Below are 18,622 nucleotides of genomic sequence, written 5' to 3' on the forward strand. Positions count from 1 at the left end.
TGGGTTGGTGTAAGGTGTGGTTAAAGTAGGAGGCTGCACAGGTTTTTAACATTGCAGTAGATACATGTGTGTATGTGCATTTTTTGGTGTGAGTGTGTTAAGGGTGTGTGTTGTCTGTACAGCCGCAGCGCCTGCTCATCACCTCAGGCCCCGCGGGCCTCTGGCTCCTCGGGTGGTCTGGCTGTGTGTGTGTCTGAGTGTGTGTGTCTGAGTGTGTGTCTGTGTGTAGTGGTCTGGCAACGACGCAAGATCCAGATTGTACGCTAACCCAACCCATCCCCCACCCTATGCTCCAGTGCACCACCTTCAAATACTTAACCACAACACTGCACTGGCTTCTATTACACACACACACACACACACACACACACACACACACACACACACACACACACACACACACACACACACACACACACACACACACACACACACACACACACACACACAGGAATTGTATGTATTTAGGCACTCTTTTGCCTTGATTGATATTGTGTTATTTTAAGGCATATTTAGGCTTCCCACTGTTTGAAGCCTGCACTTGTGCATGACCGGAAATGCAACAGGAATGGAGATTTCAATTAAATTTGACTCGTATATATTCAGCACTTCACACACACAAAAGATCATCAACAGCCCATTCAAAATATTGATAAAAGCTACTTTTTCCATAACATGCCTTTGTGTGTTTCCTGCAGGCTGCGGTGGTGGTAGTGTTTAACTTTGCCATGGTGCTGCTCATCTTCCCCGCCATCCTCAGCATGGACCTCTACCGACGAGAAGACAGACGTTTCGACATATTCTGCTGCTTTTACAGGTGTGTGCACAAACTTTTTTACACTCATGTCTATGCTCTTCTTCTCATTATTCTTCCATAAAAAGTTGACTCTGATCAGACCAAGAATAGCTTTAACACACAGGTATCTCTGAGATATCTTCACATTACTTCTTAAGTTGTCTTGACTGTGTTTTCATCACAGTCTTTTTTTATACTTAACCAGTCTGCCTGCCTACCAGTCTGAGCATGCTTGTTGGCACGGCGATCATACAGATGTGCACTGCACACACACTATTAAATTCCCTCGTCGTGTCTCAGCTCTATATTTTATGCTGTTGGCAGCGAGAGAGAAGAGTGGATTCATAATAACATGGGTCTGATCAAGAACATCTAGAATAGCATAACCTTGAAAGTTTGTATTGTTTTTGAGTGTCCCTCCATGTATTGTCTTTCAAAGCAGTTGATCTGGATGTCTTCTTCCCTGTCTGTATCTCTTCAGTCCCTCTGCCAATCGGGTGATTCAGATCGAGCCTCATGCACACCTCGATGGGGCAGATGAAAGCCACTACAGCCCTCCCCCATCCTATTGTACACCTCCTCCCTCGTATCACACGCCTCCCCCAAACTACAGCAGCCCCCCTCCCTCCTACAGCAGCCATGGCTTTGCCCAGCAGACGCAAATCACCATGCAGTCCACGGTGCAGCTCAGGACAGAGTACGACCCCCGGACCCAGGCCTTCTACACCACGGCTGAGCCAAGTTCGCAAATCTCTGTGCAGCCCATGAACGCAGCTCCAACGAGGAGTAACCCTAACAACGACTATTACAGCAGCAACCCCAGCGGTAGCAGCAGCAGCAGCACCCACGGCAATCTCAACAACAACAACAACAACAACAGTGGGAGCCGAGGCAATGGGGGGTCTCGAGGTTCTGCCCCCTTCTCCCATCATCATACTGCACCTCCTTCTGCTGCCACGACTCCAACTGCTAGCGCAGCTCCTCAGGGCGATGCACCCTCGTCATCTGGCCAGGGCCCGGAGAACAACAGCTCCACACGGGACCTGTTGTCCCAGCACGGAGAACGCTCTCTGGGCCTGCGCTGCCTCGACCCCCCCTGCTCCCGCTGGACCCTGGCCTCTTTTGCTGAGAGACACTATGCTCCATTCCTTCTACAACCAACCACCAAGGTGCGTTTAGTGTCTGTGTTTCTGTAGAAAAGAGGGGTATAGAAAGAATGGGGGAAAAACTTCTGAGTGAGGCAAGACTGCGCTTGTGCTGACTCACTTTAGTTATAATTTTAAAGGGGTGGTTAGTCACCAGAGGGAATAGTAGGAGGACATCTGGGGGTGGACGTTGTGGTCATGTCCTATCTGAGTCACATAAGCTCACACACACACACACTGACTGACCTCAGTCTAGTGGGTGGCCAGTAGTCTCAAAGCCTGCCAGAACAGAAATCATATGGTGCTTGTACTTGACATACTCTTGGTCCTATCATCACACAGTGTCCATATTGCTAAATGGCTTAATCTGCTCATTTGATGCCTTAATCCAATACTCATCATATTGCTGAATGACTTCAATGAAAGTAATGGTTTATTAAAACCTTATTGTTGACCTTCATGGCAACTTTGCTGCATGAACTTGCTTGCATGCAATAGATCAAAGTTGAAACAGGCAGTTTACAACATAGTATTTGGATAGTCATTTTGACTTTCTTTGTATGCTTTTTATTTCAATCTGTACTATAAACTGACTGCTTGTGTTTCTTGCCATGTCAGAGACATACACCCAATGTATAAGTTAATTTAAACCAAGTGCCTTGATTTGTGCTCTTTTATATGTACATTCGGCTTTATTTCTTATCAATTCCTCTTTTGAATTGTGTGGAACGTGCTGCTAACTAGCACCTCAGATTTTGCACTTTGTCCTCATTTTCTCTTCTTCACTCATTCACAATATGAATTATGGTTTTCAGAAGTAATTAGTTCAAGCTTAAGCTGTCCAGCCTTTACTCCGCGCAGTGATTTGATTGATGATCTCCATCCTTTTCCTCCTGTTTCCAGGTGGTTGTGATTGTGCTGTTCCTCTGCCTGCTGGTAGTCAGTCTGTACGGGACCACCCAGGTGAAGGATGGCCTGGAGTTGACAGACATTGTGCCGAGAGAGACCAGCGAGTATGACTTCATCGGTGCCCAGTTCAAGTTCTTCTCCTTCTACAACATGTATGTGGTGACACAGCAGGCGGAATACCCCAAGAAGCAGCGTCTGCTGCACCAGCTCCACCAGAGGTTCCACACTGTTCGCTACGTGCTGAAGGAGGACAACGGAGAGCTGCCTCACATGTGGCTTCACTATTTCAGGGAATGGCTTCAAGGTAAAATTAAGCTCGATATCTTGTTACCACCTAAACTACACCAAAAGTGGATTGGGTCCCACTAAGAGAAAAATTATCCTTGTGTTCAAATTAGCAGAGTCCGTGTTAGATCACTTAACCCTAATACTAATGTCACTGTTATTAATTCTTTATTTTATATCACTATTCATGATAATTCAGGCATGGTAATCATTTACGTTCTCATGAAACAGTTTTGAGATCATCTTTTTTCTTCTGTTTTGACATGAATCTGCCTGAAACAAGATGTTGGGCAGGGTTTCAGAAGTAGGGGATTGCAGAATGGACACTGGAAGTAGTCTGATTAAAATTACTTGTGTCATCCTTAAGTGGGGTAGATAGAGAAGGAAGTTCCAACTGAGATTAGTACTGCTTCTGCTAGTTTCTGTCATTTTTCGTTCAAATTCATTTGTAATATTTGGCATATAACTATGATGACAAGATTCAGTTTTTGCTGGTTTGTTTGTTGCATTGTCGCCACTGATAGCTCCTAAGAATTGTAAAGTGCCACTGAATAAGAATATTATCTTACACATGTCCACCCAAATTCTCAAATGGGTTCATTATTAGAAAGGATGTGCTGACTTGCCTGTAACGATAAAACACATTGTGTTAATCTGTGTGTGAGGCGGCTGGGAACCACACAGAGAGTGTGTGGGTGAGAGAGACAGAACTGTGTCTGATATTGCTCTCTGCAATGGTGGGACAAATTGGAGCCAGACAGGCCAAGGAACGAGACCCAAAACAACATCTCCCACAGACGGACCACAGCATGGGCCTTTGGGGAGAACTGAGAGGAGGGGAGTGATACACATATGGATTAGAGAAGTAGTATAGAAAAGGAGACATATGTTACTGATATAATTCCTAATGATGACTTTGAATCAAAAGCAGCCAATCTTAGGCTTTTGAAGTCTTGTTTGGTGGTTGAGAATGGAGCCGAATTATCATATTAAATCAATCAGCCTTATTATAGGGTCAAGGTTAGGTTGCAGTGTTGTGTTATATTGTCTTGTACTGTTTTGGGTTGCTATGCGTTTGGTTTTCTTTTGAACTCGGCTTTATGAGTGTTTTGCAGAGAAGGAATGAAGATAACAGGGCATTTAACCTTTTCAAACATCCACACCTAACCAATCTGTCTTGTTGTGGTTTCCTGCAGGACTCCAGCAGGCGTTTGATAGGGACTGGGAGGCCGGGCGCATCACCCAAAACAACTACAGGAATGGCTCTGATGATGGCGTCCTGGCGTACAAGCTGTTGGTGCAGACAGGACGCAGGGAAAAGCCCATTAACTTCAACCTGGTATGCATCTAGGGATAGACTTAAGAGACACTGTATGTTTATGCATATTTATGTGTGAATGGGGCTGGAAGAGCCACACCCGGCTTTAAAAAACGCCGCTCTCTTTATCTGACTTTTCTCTTTCTTTTTCTCTCTGTTTCTGTCTCCATCTTTTCTCCGTGATGACTTTACCAAGCCCAGGAATTTAAAGCTCTCACTGGGGCTGCAACCTGCCTCTGAAAAACCTATTAACTCTTAATTTAAACCATTTGTCCCACTTGCTAGAACTGTGTGTGTGTGTCTGTGCTTGTGCAGGATCTTGACAGTTTGATGTCTTCCCTTAGCGTTGTTAGTGATCCCAGACACAGTTCATAGTATGAGTGGTTGGATAGCTAAAATAAACCAATGCAAAACAGACAAACTCATTCATGCCCCAATTGTGATTCTGTCATGAATGAAGTTTGAATGGTCAAAATAAACTGAAGTTAACTTCTAAAATATATGAAACATTTTGCAACATTTACATATCTTTTGGCAAATTTTTTGAATTTATAAAGTGAGTTAGTTGGCTAAATAAGTTGAAATGTTTAGTTTTGCTAAAGAGAAATGCTAATTTGTTGCATTTGAACATCAGGCCCCTCTAAAATACTGCCTGAGAAAGTTCAAGCAGTTGCCTTCACAACACTTTTGCTGTCCAGTGTTTTAATGCAGCTACTTTTTAGGTAGAAAAGCCTCCAGATTCCATCACTACTACTGTACCCACTGCTGTAAATGCAATCATACAACAGAGTAGTTAGCTTAATCATCTGACAAACTCCAGTTCAGCTGTTGAAGTGAGCTCTGTCTCCAGTGGGTTGTTTGATACTGTATATCCAACAATGACACAAATCAAGCTAGAGCAGCCAACGTCTCAGAAAGAGTTCCAGTTAAAACTTGCTTGGTTCCAACAGGGCATTACACACTGTTTTTAGTTTAGTGCCACCTCAAAAAAAAAACATAAATAATGCATGGCTGCATTCTTTGGCATGAATAAGTGTAAACAGAAGATAAGAAACTGGAGTAATAAAAAAACGAAAATTCTTGGCCTGGCTTTCTAAAAACTCCAAACCCAAAACAAGTCCTTTTCAACACTCAGATAATTGTTCTTAAAGATAATTAACTTTGACTTATAGCACCCCTGTGTCTAGTGTTCAATGATATATATGATTTGCGTTGCATGTCTACTGAAAACGTTCCCCCCTCTACTCTTCTCTGTTTGTGTTTGGCCTTTTCTCTTATCCATTGAGCTCTAATGCAGCAGCAAAAGGCTTTTAGCATCCCTTCCACTAGCTGGCAGGGAGCAGTGGCAGGTTTGGTGTGCGGCCCTGTGACATCACTTCCTGTGCCTGTGAGGGAAGTGTATTTGCCGTGAGGCGTGGGGCCGCCCGCAGAGCTGCCTGAGCTTCCCGTGACAGCTTGAAGACATACAGTTGTTGCGTATCCCGCTGTTAAATTCAATCCAGATCCTCTGGAATCTGGCTCTCTTTCTTGCCCTTCTCTCTCTCCAACTCTCCTTCACCAACTCCTGCTCGCACTACCAGTCTTGCTCTCTCTCTCTCTCTCTGTCCCTTCCTCCCTCCCTTTTCCACCCTCTGTGCTCCACTGCTGTGTCCTCTTTCAATGAGGGGAGCTGAAACACGTGGTTTCTTTGAGGCAGCTCTGTGTGTGAGTTTGTATGTTTTCAGTGTGTGTTCTGCTTTTGTCTGTTGTGCGTGCACTTACAGCAGTAGCTGTTTTCCATGTCTTAAAATGAGGACCAGACCTTTTCCAACCCTGGCAAATTGCAAAGCTAGATGTTTTATTTTGATATGCCACTCCACGGATCGTGGAGACAGAGGTGTTCTGGCTTTGATCTGCTGCTGCTAACATTTCCCTCTGTGCTGGGCGACCATTCGTTCCTTATGACCTTGCTTGGGAGTCCTATGGTAGCTGGTTGTGTGTGTGTGTGTATGTGTGCGTGTATATACAGATAAACTCTGGATACAGAAGGGGTTGGGTATGTGGAGAAGGAGGAGGTGGAACGTTTCTTGAAAGTTCCCAGGAAGGCCATGCTAACGCTGTCATGAGCTCTTTTTTTCTCAGGGACTGGTTTGTCTGTGGTGCCGGGCATTCTGGGTACCCGTAGGGGTCAGGAGAAGCAAGTGTGAGCAACATTTGTACAGATGTTGTGTTGTTTTTATAGCTCTACTCCATTTGCCGGGTGGCATTTCCTTCAGTGTTAACAACCAGGTTAACTGCACACAGACGCGCTCAGGGACTCCAGCCAATTTCTTTATTGTTACGCTAGCCTCAACTCAAGCAATTTTCCATCAAAAAAATAAACCCTAGTCTTCTCTTCATCCACCTAACCCCTTGAGTCCAGTTTTAACCCCAAAACTCTCCCTGCCTCAGTGAAGGAAAGATTTATGGTTCCTAGAAGGGAGAGTGGCAGAGCGGTGTGTAGTAATGGTTTTACCGCTCAGGAGGTAGCAAAGCTAGGCTAAACTCCTCTGGTTCCACATGGGAGGGCGAAAAGTAATGGCCCTTGAGCAAGACAGCCATTCTTGCCTTCCTACTGACCATAGCCGTCACAGCAAATGACACCGACTAAAAACGCTTGGGAACAATCTGCAACCAGACAGATTCATTGTGTTTGACTACCCAGCTTTGGTTTTGAGATTAACTAGCATATTGATATAGTCTGGAAAAATTACCTTGTTACTAATGTTATAATAATTTGACGTTATAGTGAATTTAAACAATATCTACAGCTCTGTTAGAAGCTCTGTGAGGTTATTGTTAAAATTCACCCTTTGGGCAACACGCGTACATTCCTAGAGGAGCAGTCAGGGGATCACCAAAGTCACATGCCACATTAGACTTTAGACTGATACATTTCCCACTTTTACAATAAAGACTTGGTACTACATTCATCTCCGACACCTTCTTCTTTACAGAGAAGTTCAGCAAGGCTTCCTTTAGAAATGTATTCAAGAGTGGTCAGGACATTTGGCCTGAGGTTGGCCAGTCAATATCTTGTGTATGTAAAGGGAGAAGCTGATTCAACATTTTCCATGTTTTAATGTGGCATGATAATTCTGGGAAGCGGTGATGAGAAGTACGGGAATTTTCAGAAAGGCGACCAGTGTTTGACTTGTTGATTTTTCTTTGGTTGGAAAGAGAGAGAAACTAATATTTGACTCTTATTTTGAAAGCTGCTCCGTTCTCTTGCACTCATGCATGTGTATAAGTAAGCATTTCTGTGGTCAGCTCACCTGTAGAATGTTTGGTTAAACATGTCCTATTTCCACAATACCTTTTCCTTTCCAATGTACACTTCGCCGCCGCAATATGATTTTCTTTGCAAGCTCCACCTAATATTTGACCTTAAATGTACTTTTTGCATTTGATATTTATTCCATTTTCAAATGCGGCTTAGTCCTATGTATTGTGAAGGATCTAATTTAAATAAGATGTGTGCAAGTCCTGGTATTTTAAAGAATACAGCAGAATAGAACCTTCTTTTCTACATTAGAGTACTATCATTAATTTGTCTCCTTTTGGGTGTTGTAGCTGACTCGTCACAGGCTTGTAGATGCAGATGGGATCATCAACCCCGGGGCATTCTACATCTACCTTACTGCTTGGGTCAGCAATGATCCTGTGGCATACGCCGCCTCGCAGGCCAACATTCGCCCACACCCTCCAGAGTGGCTGCGTGACCGGACCGACATCATGCCCGAGACACGCCTCAGCAGTAAGTCAGCATGTTCGCAGATCATGCAGGAAATCAAAACAGGAAGCCTTATACTGTAATGTAATAAAGTTATTTGACCGAAGAATCGAATTGTCAATGATAATGTTTGCTTAACCCAATGAAGCTAATTTGAACTGATAAGGTTAATACATGGTACACCATAGTTTAACAAATTGCATTTACTGAAATGTTACGCTCAATTGTTTTTGGGGTTAATTTGTCTGGGCTTTTTTTGGAGTTCCATAAGGCTTCTACTACATGTAAGGTAGTTTACTTTACCGTACCACTGCGGTGTGTGTTAGTGTATGTGTGAGCTCAGGTTGTAACAACGCACAGGACCAAGACACAACTCACTGTGGTTTTTCTAATGCTGCCTGTGGTGAATGTTATAATCCTGGCTACCATGGGGCCCTAGACTTACACACACACACACACACACACACACACACACACACACACACACACACACACACACACACACACACACACACACACACACACACACACACACACACACACACACACACTGAACATTATTAAAACTCAGTGACCCCTAACACTACACACACCCTGTTATCAAGTCCCTACCACACATACAGAGTGTAACTCAAATAACAAAGTATAGTCATGTTGTTGTTTGATTCTAGCCTGTGATTTTGTTCAAGTCATGAAGTTCTCCACAGGGAGGGAAATGATTGGATAACAAGGAGAGACTTGGTTCGGGTGGCAAGCACAATTGGATAACAAGCAGGAAGACCTTTACGGGGGGTGCATATGATTGGATAAGCAGCGTGAAGGGTTGGCTGTGTGGAATCCCCCGAAAGCAGATCTGTGTTGGCCAAAAGCCAACTGCTGTCCTAATGGAAATGTATAGTTGAGATTATAATGGGCCAAACCAAGTGCTCCTGTTTGACCCTGCAGGCACTGTGGAATATACAGAATCCCACCAACATAACACGGTCCACAAAAAGGTATTTTTACAATAAAAAGGTGGAGATAGTTGGAGTTGCAGAGTTAATATTTTTGATCTGCCTTATGCAGCAATGTGTTGTTAATTATACTGCAAGCTAAAATCTGAATTAACACACTGTTTTGACAGCACCAAATATGACTACATAGCGGAGTGACAGACAGGTATGCATGTGTATGCATCTGTATTATGCTTTATGTGGCAGCACTAAGTTTAGGGTGTGGTAATGGTGGTGATTCTGACATTGTAATTACCGTGAATCAACGTTAGCTCTGACACGCTGCTGTGTCTGGAACTGATAGGCCCTCATTAGCCAGACTGGGCCACAGACTGGCTGGATTTGAGTCAATGGAGCTCTGTTTCACACTGCTCCGCCCACCCCTGCCACACACACACACACACACACACACACACACACACACACACACACACACACACACACACACACACACACACACTCTTCCACAGATGTAGCTGCTCTTGGAATAAGGTTGGATTAGGGAGGGGAAAGCCTTGATATTGTGAGTTTGGCTGAAGCGTCTACATTCATTTCTGAAGATACCCAAAATGGTCAGAGCTTAATGCTAGTTAATCAGAATAGATAATATCTGTCATTTTGGAATTGTTGGTTTATCTGATCACTTTTATAAAGTGACTATCATCAATTCATGCATGGCGTTAAATATAGATCAAGCTCTGCTACTTTTTTACTTGCAAAAAATGACCTTCCTCTCATTGTCTTCCCACCCAGTCCCAGCTGCTGAGCCCATCGAATATGCACAGTTTCCCTTCTACCTCAACGGGCTTCGGGAGACTCCACAGTTTGTGGAGGCCATTGAGAGCGTGCGGGCTATCTGCAGCAACTTCAGTCGACAGGGCCTACCCTCCTACCCCAACGGCTACCCTTTCCTGTTCTGGGAACAGTATGTTAGTCTGCGCCACTGGCTCCTGCTGTGCATCAGTGTCGTGCTCGCCTGTACCTTCCTCGTCTGTGCCCTCTTCCTGCTCAACCCGTGGACCGCCGGCATCATAGTGAGTGTTGAAATAAACAAATGTATATACTTTTAATAGGTGTATTACCTCGCTGATTTGGATTGAATTACAAATGGGTCACCTCTAAAGAGAGGCTGAAACCACATACTTTTAGTAATCGTGTGTTCTCTACCCTTTATTTCCTGGTTTTTATGTGTGGTCCATCTCAGAGAGGACAGATCCGAACAGCGGAAGGGGCTGCTGTGTGTTATTTTAGCCCCAGTCACCAGTGTTTATCTTGTACTGTTTTGTTAGGGTCCGTCTGTTTAGTCTAGTCCAACACTCCCCGACACCAATGCTGAAATAAATGGGGAGAGGACTCAAAGTTGCTCGGACAACTTGCTCCCACTCCAAACCTATAAAAAGTTAGATTTGATTTCCATCCTCCACACGGAGTTTCCAAGGATACATAGAAACACAGATTTGTGCACACAGACACACACTGTGCACACACGCAGACATGTATATACTTGCACACATAGAGTTTAAATGTGTAAACAGGCAGGTACATAATTCACACAGAAACACATACACAGAGAGCTCTGGTTTTTCTCTCTGGTGGGTTGTAGTTTACGACGGGCAGTGGCCAGGCCACCCGAGCCCTTAAACAGGGGAGGAGGGGACCTCTTGTCCATCCTTCAGACTTTACTAGCAAGATCAAAAGACAAGTTATGGAGAGGCGTCAACTTTAACCACTTGCTCTGTGCAGGACCAGACCACCGCCAGCCCTACAATGTCAAACCTTACGCCCTTTCAAACCCTCTTAGCTATTTGCCCTGAAATCCATCTCAACCACATGGAAGGGCCCATTTTAAACCTTGTGACTTGTGTTTTGATTCATACAGATGTTTCTAATCCACCTGATATTCATTGATGTTCACACTTGGAGTGATCATTTGTGATCTGGTTTTGCTTCCTGCCCATGTTCTGTATTCGCCTTTTATTTATGGCAACATTTTGAATTTATAAAAGTTACGCGTAGAGACATTAAAATGTTTGAGTTGTCAATCACATGATATATAGAAGTACTAAGTCTGCTTAAATCTTAAAAGACTAAAATACTCTTTATGGAATCCTGACCAAACATTTTATATTGCTGTCCACTTTTGATCGCATCACTAAAGATTCACTAAAGTCTAAACAAAGTTAGACACACACACACAAACACCCCCTCCTGGACACACATGCACAGACTGTGGTGGCTCACTAAAGGCACCTACAGCTACACAGCTCCCTCCCCTGCTCACCTCAGCCTTCTTCAAAGGATTTGGGCCCCATGTAACCTGACACCTGTCAGCTGATAATGGCATTTACTCCCAGCTCCTGTCCCACTTTGCATTGAAGCCTTTACACACTCAAGGCAACACACACACCTTTTGCCTTTTACACTCAAATATAAATGTAAAAAAGGCAGTTATACCAATGTTTCCACAGAGGTGACTGGTATCGGACAGCACTGAAACACGGATTTGACAGCAGCATAATGACAGAGTTATGAGAAACATTCAATCGACAGATGAATTTGTACATCAGATTTCTCAAAAGAGCATGGAACGTGTTGACTCGTGCATTACAGAACATTTCACTTGCACTGCATCACCTTGGTTTTCTAAGCAGTAGTATACGCAAACAGTCATTATATGCAACCTGGAGCTTCCGGAGGCTCGTCTTCTTATAAATACGTATGGGAATATAAAATATGTATGGGAATTACTTAACAAATACAAATGATAGAGATCCTCACATCATCCAGGTGCATTATTGACCCCTGTCTGTTTTGTATACAATCAAAGTCCAGATGAGCTGTAAATTCACACAGCACGTGCAATTAATAATTGTTTGTTAATCATACAACAATAAAGTAGAAGATTATTTCCATTTATGGTCATTTTTAACTTTATGCTTGTGTACATTTTTCTACTTTTTTACCCGGGTATTTGTGCATTATAATAATACATTTCTTACCGCTTTAGATATAAGGTATTATTATTATCTTTTGGACTTACACAGAAGATACAATTACATTTGTAACCTGACAAACTTAGAGAAACCATTTAAATCTCTTAAAACAATACAGATGTACATGAAAATAAAAATACCTGCAAAGAGTGGTTTATACAGATCAAAATATATGTTTCCTTAAGAAATAGTACAACTAGAAACTCTGAGATTACAAATCAATTATAATTTTTGGGATATTTTATTTCTGGCATATTCCCCCATTCAACCTAAATCTGCCCTTTTAAATGTGATTACACTTTATATATTCATTAAGCACCTTCCCATCTAACAGAAGCTCCTCCTCTCCCTTTTAGGTGTTGGTGCTTTCTCTTATGACTGTGGAGCTGTTTGGCTTCATGGGGCTGATGGGAATCAAGCTGAGTGCTGTCCCTGTTGTCATTCTCATCGCCTCTGTGGGCATTGGAGTGGAGTTCACCGTCCATGTGGCTCTGGTAGGCTGGCATAAACATAATCAAACTATTTCAACATGAACAAAAAGCAAGTTTTTTAAAAATGGTTTTCAAAACAGTGACACACAAGAACTAATATCTGCTTCTGTTTATGTGTTGCAGGCTTTCCTGACAGCCATAGGGGATCGTCACAAGCGGGCCGTGCTGGCTCTGGAGCACATGTTTGCTCCGGTGCTCGACGGAGCCTTTTCTACCTTATTAGGTGTCCTGTTGCTTGCGGGCTCTGAGTTCGACTTTATTGTCAGGTGGGTACAAGAATCAACCTTATGAGGAATTGCGACATTCATTAAGTCGAATATTAAAGCAGGTACAAAGGTTATCGTACGCTATGTTGCGTCAGTCGACCGTTGAGACCATGTCTCAACCTGTGTGTCACACAGGATCTACCTGAGCCACCAATCATGCATGAAGACTCTTAGCTTTCTTCTTCCCCCACTCCCTCCCTCAATCTCTTTCTCGTCTTCCACCCGCATCTCCCTTTCATACTCCCTTTCTGTAGACCTCATCCCTTTGCCAGCTACCAGTGACATACCTGCTTTTCTCTCAATTTCTGGGGGCTTGCTCCATGAAACTTAATAAACAAGGCCTTTGTCTTTCTCCACCCACCTCTCCCCTCGTGGTTTTTCTTTCATCCTCCTCCCCCCCTCAGTGTCTCTCATGCCTGAGATGTTAGGGGAAACCAGGGGATGGATGGAGAGTTGAAGGTCAGGAGAAGTAGGCGGAGACAGTCTAGGGGAGAGTAGACGGTGATTCAGTAGCAAACAAAGTAAAAGAGAGTGATGGTCGGAGAGAGCGACAGGGAAAGAGAGGGAGTGAGAGAGAGAGCAGGAAGGTTCTCTGGCCTTTGTAATCTCCAGCTAGTTTAACTGCCCTCGCTAGACATTTATAAGCATGGGAAGGAGTTACGGGTTGGGGGGCAAGAGGGCCGTTGTGGAAAGACAGGAAAAGTGGAAATTAAAACCGAAACACTCTGGGGGCTCTGGTTCATTTGCTCCTTTTTGTGGGTGCAAGCTGTTGCACCAGTGAGCTCACTGAATAATTTAAAGTAACTGAGGTAGCTGTATACTTTGGTTGACCTGCTCCTTTAAGAAAAGGGCGCACTGAAGTCCATGTGATCGGCAAGCATGCACTCTATCATCTGCACAGGCCTGCACTTATCCATGCACACCCACACAATTACACATAGTCCCCATCATACACACACACACACACACACACACACACACACACACACACACACACACACACATACACACACACATACCATGTATACATCCCTTCAGGGGACATTACATTGACTTACATGCATTTCCTGGAGACTTATCCTAACCTTAACCATAACCAACACTTGCCTAACCCTAACCCTTACCCTAACCCTAATCCTAACCAAGTCTTCACCCTAAAATGAATGATTCCCCTCATGGGGACCTCCAATTTGTCCCCATAAGGGAGGCGAGTCCCCACACGTGACTGTGTAAACAGATTTAGGTCCCCACAAGTATAGTAATGCTAGGCCACACACACACACAGAGACCAACCTGCTTCCTGACCTTGTACTCATGAGGGTCAATGATGGCGTGCCTGCCAGTGAGAGCACACACAGATACACACTCTGAGAGACACACACAAACATACACACACAAACACAGGAGGCCTACAGACCTGCTCTCCTTACCACCAGTGGTGTGCTCTGGTTTCTGGCTCAGTCCCGGGCCTCCATTTAAAGGTTCTGCTGTTGTCTGAGCAAACAAAGCAGAGTCCCAAGACGATGCAATAACAACAGGCCCAGCTCGTATTTTTTAGCTTGCGCCGAAATAAATGTTTCCCTGGCTTTCCCCATCAGCCCTGTGAATGTTTTTACTCCAAAACTGTGTGTGTGTGTGTGTGTGTGTGTGTGTGTGTGTGGTGTGTGTGTGTGTGTGTGTGTGTGGTGTGTGTGTGTGGTGTGTGTGTGTGTGTGGTGTGTGTGTGTGTGTGTGTGTGTGTGTGTGTGTGTGTGTGGTGTGTGTGTGTGTGTGTGTGTGTGTGTGTGTGTGTGTGTGTGTGTGTGTGTGTGTGTGTGTTGTGTGTGTGTGTGTGTGTGTGTGTGTGTGTGTGTGTGTGTGTGTGTGTGTGTGTGTGTGTGTGTGTGTGTGTGTGTGTGTGTGTGTGTGTGTGGGGATCTGAAGGTGACGTGGCGCTTACCTCTTCTCGTGTGTATATATACGCTTACCATAGCGATGAAAGAGTTATTTCAGTTCCACATACAGAAACTGTTCTGTTGATCTAATAAAGCAGTTAAAGGAAAGTTGGGTGGGCTTTACATACTGTTTAGTGCACATACTATATGATGTGTATCAGAAAAACTTTACCAGAGACCAAGTAAAAACTTCAATCACAGGTACTTACTTTGCTCATTTACAATTAAGGATTCCAAGTTGGAAATGTTATTTGGCGTGATCCCAAAAACTTTAGTTGAAAAGGAAATGTGGGCACAAGCTCCCTACAATTGGAGAACTTTCTGTCAATGAAGGAAATAACCAAGACATGATGCAGGAAATAACCAAGTTTGAATCAAACTTTCCTTTATAAGTAACGACTTATCCTATCTACCAATTATGTACAAGAAGCAATGCATTAAAAAAAACTTGGAACAAACCTGATTCAGAAAATGTTTTTCAAAGTATCCTGCCATTAATACATATTGTTAGATTAGTTCTGTGTCCAATGTGCTGTTGGGTTAACACCGTGACTCACAGCATGCAGTCCTGTCCTCAGGAACACTTCCTAGACCAACATCGAATAGAAATGACTCTAGCCGGTCTGATGTTTGCAGGCTCAACATGGGAAGTATTTTACCAGGTGAAAAGAAGGCTAGATCTGGCTCTGCTCAGACTTTTTATCCTGACTACTACACTTTGAGAGTCAATTGAAGTGAGAAAATGAGAGAGATACCTGTAGCATAAAACTGATTATGCGATGAAATTGCAGTATATAAAAAATATAAAACACCACAGACTAGATCTTATAAATTACATATAAGGATGCATTATGGTCTTTTTTTGTATAAACTAGTTCATAAGTATGTGTCCATACCACCCCTCTCACATTATCTTGAAGACATTTAGCATATTAAGTACGTTTCCATCATTATTCAGTCTGGCTCGCTGTATAAATATTGTGAAGGTGAGGCCACCCATGCAGGGTAGACAAGAACCAGCTCTCCTCACTTGTCAAGCCTCCGTACAATACCTATCTTTCTGCACACACACACACACACACACACACACACACACACACACACACACACACACACACACACACACACACACACACACACACACACAGAATCAACACATATTGAAATGAACACACACCCATTAGTTATGAATGTGCGTTTAGTTTAAGGCCCAGCTGCACAGCATTCAAGCGCATCTACACCTCAGTTAGTCCACTTAAGCCTCCCCACCTCGCACACATACACACACACACACACACACACACACACACACACACACACACACACACACACACACACACACACACACACACACACACACACACAAAGCATAGTTAAGGGTTAGGACAGGGGGGGTCATGATTCATCAGTGTGTCCCTGATAACCTGAGAGCTTTCAGTGGAGAATCGGGTGAGGTGGAAAGCCTTCCCTAATGAAGGGAGCAGGATTGGTGTGGGAGAGAGAGGGGGATTTAGAGTGGAGTTTGGGGGGTCTTACCTGATACATTGGAGATTTAATTAGACAGAGGGGATTGTGGAGTGGCCGGGAATTTCACAGGGGCTTAGCTGGAAAGGAGGGAGAGGGAAGTGAGGCAGAAAAGAGAGAGAAATAAATAAAAGAGGGGGAGAGACCAGGGAGGGGTGGCGCTCTGAGGGTCCCCTTCTCTCCTTCCTAGACTAAATTGTTTACATTTGTACCCTTCACTCCATTTGTTTGTTTCTCCCTCTCTTGTTTAGAGCCGAAGAGCAGAGAGTGGCCCCTGTCCTCTTGCCTCTCGTGCCCCCCCAGCCCCCTAGGTTCCCCTCACCCGCCCCCTCCTCTCCTTCCCCCTTTTTACCCTCCCCTTACCCCTTAACCCCTCCCCTCACATTCCTCACTGCTTTGTTTTCTCCATGTTTGCTAATATACCACACACCCAAGAGAGAGTACCCTTACCCCCAATACCCCCCCCCCTCCTTTCTTTTTTTTTCTTTCCTCCAATGCCTTTGAATTAACCAGCTCTGGCTAATTATGCTTCCCCTTTCTTTTTTCTCTGTGGCTTCTTTAAGACTAACCATCTTTGGCAGGACTTAGAAACACACAAGGTACATTTCTGTTCTGCTCCTCAAAACCACAGTGCATGCCTGCCTGTCTGTGGGGGGGTGCTTGGGGAGTGGCCGGGTGTCTTTGTGGAAGTATTATCTCGGGCATGTGTACTGGTTGATCTTGCACATGTCTCCCCATGTCTTAACATTTGTGGTTTGCACAGGTATTTTCATTGTTTCTTCGCCTCCTTTTCTGGTCTGTCTGTGTTGGCCTAGGACTATCTGGGTTTTGTTTTTTGTTCCAGTCACACAACTTTGAAGTGGTCTGAAGTGAGTTTTATCCTCACTTGTTGCACTTTGTGAAATTATTCCTGATGTTAAACTTCCTTTGTGTGTTTGTTCCAGGTATTTCTTCGCAGTGTTGGCCATTCTCACAGTTCTTGGAGTACTGAATGGATTGGTCCTTCTTCCAGTATTACTGTCATACTTTGGGCCCTATCCAGAGGTACGATCCTTTAAAACGCAATTGCAAGAAAATGTCATCTTAGTTGACTAGAAAAAGTGATTTTTTTTTTCATTGAAAAGTGTGGAATACTCACTCCTCTATTCTCACATCTCAGGTGACCCCAATCGATGGTCGTAGTCAGTTACCCACCCCATCACCTGAGACACCTCCTCACGTGGTCCACTTCTCGGTCCGTCCTCACAACACCACCATAGCCACGCCCACCTCTGGTGCAGCTTCAGACTCGTCGGACTCGGAGTACAGCTCTAACACCACAGTGTCTGGTATAAGCCAGGAGCTGCAGAACTACAACCTGCCCTCCCACAGGGGACACACTCGAGCAGAGGAGCAGCAGTACCACCTCCAGATCAGCAGGGGCAGAGCAGCCAGGACAGAGGAGCACAGGAGATCAGGGAACAGGCGCACAGCCAGGCAGCCTGACCCTCCTGGCTATAATGTGTCTTTGGTAAGCAATATCCCCCTTTGTGTGGCATCTATACTTCTCTCATTCCTGTTAGTAGCATTTTAGCAATAAATATGTTGTTGTCTTATATTACAGTCCTCTCAGGGTTGTAATTCTGGGCCCCAGCCAGCGGCTCCTCAGCGTAACAGCAGCAGGGACCCCAAGAGCCAGCCGCACCGGCAGGCCCCGCCCCCAGCCCGCCCGCGCATGGACGCTTTTGAAACTGCTACTGAGGCTGGGGGCCATCATGGCTCACATGGTCATAGAGAACACTCAGCAGGCCACAGGGCCCGCTCTTCCCACAACCCACAACCTAATCACCACCTCCCGCACCATCACCCAAACCCTACCCCTTATTGTCAACCCATCACCACGGTAACAGCATCAGCCTCCGTCACTGTTGCTGTTCACCCAGCCCCCTTGTCCAACCAGGGCCCCCCAGCTTCCTCTTACCCAGGATACACAACAACAGACAGTTACTGCCAATCAGGAGATCAGGGGACAGAGCCTGTCTTCCAGGACCCTCATGTGCCACTGGACACTCACACAGGGGCTAGGGGGGCCTACATGGAGTCCATGGAGCTTCAAGATTTGGAGTTTGAGGCAGCTGAGAGCAACAATGGCAGACGGACAAGCTGAGGTGAGCTTTAAACTACTTCCGTAAATACGTATTCAAACTGCCCTTTTAAAAAAGTCTGTTTATCATAAAGC

General features: G+C 44.5%; 1 protein-coding gene across 1 annotated transcript in view; it reads left to right on the forward strand.

The window, feature by feature from the left end:
• Nucleotides 1–18,622, forward strand: part of ptch1 (patched 1) — a 50,349-nt gene that overhangs the window by 28,940 nt on the left and 2,787 nt on the right. The window contains exons 13-23 of the mRNA XM_034234809.1: nucleotides 699–817; nucleotides 1,278–1,965; nucleotides 2,845–3,154; nucleotides 4,332–4,474; nucleotides 8,045–8,228; nucleotides 9,950–10,230; nucleotides 12,546–12,683; nucleotides 12,804–12,946; nucleotides 17,349–17,448; nucleotides 17,564–17,914; nucleotides 18,008–18,551. Of these exons, the coding sequence (XP_034090700.1) occupies nucleotides 699–817; nucleotides 1,278–1,965; nucleotides 2,845–3,154; nucleotides 4,332–4,474; nucleotides 8,045–8,228; nucleotides 9,950–10,230; nucleotides 12,546–12,683; nucleotides 12,804–12,946; nucleotides 17,349–17,448; nucleotides 17,564–17,914; nucleotides 18,008–18,550 (3,000 nt within the window). The 3' untranslated portion in view covers nucleotide 18,551. The remainder of the gene's footprint in view (nucleotides 1–698; nucleotides 818–1,277; nucleotides 1,966–2,844; nucleotides 3,155–4,331; nucleotides 4,475–8,044; nucleotides 8,229–9,949; nucleotides 10,231–12,545; nucleotides 12,684–12,803; nucleotides 12,947–17,348; nucleotides 17,449–17,563; nucleotides 17,915–18,007; nucleotides 18,552–18,622) is intronic.

This window comes from Gymnodraco acuticeps, unplaced genomic scaffold (genome assembly GCF_902827175.1).
Source record: "Gymnodraco acuticeps unplaced genomic scaffold, fGymAcu1.1, whole genome shotgun sequence".
NCBI classification, from domain to species: domain Eukaryota; kingdom Metazoa; phylum Chordata; class Actinopteri; order Perciformes; family Bathydraconidae; genus Gymnodraco; species Gymnodraco acuticeps.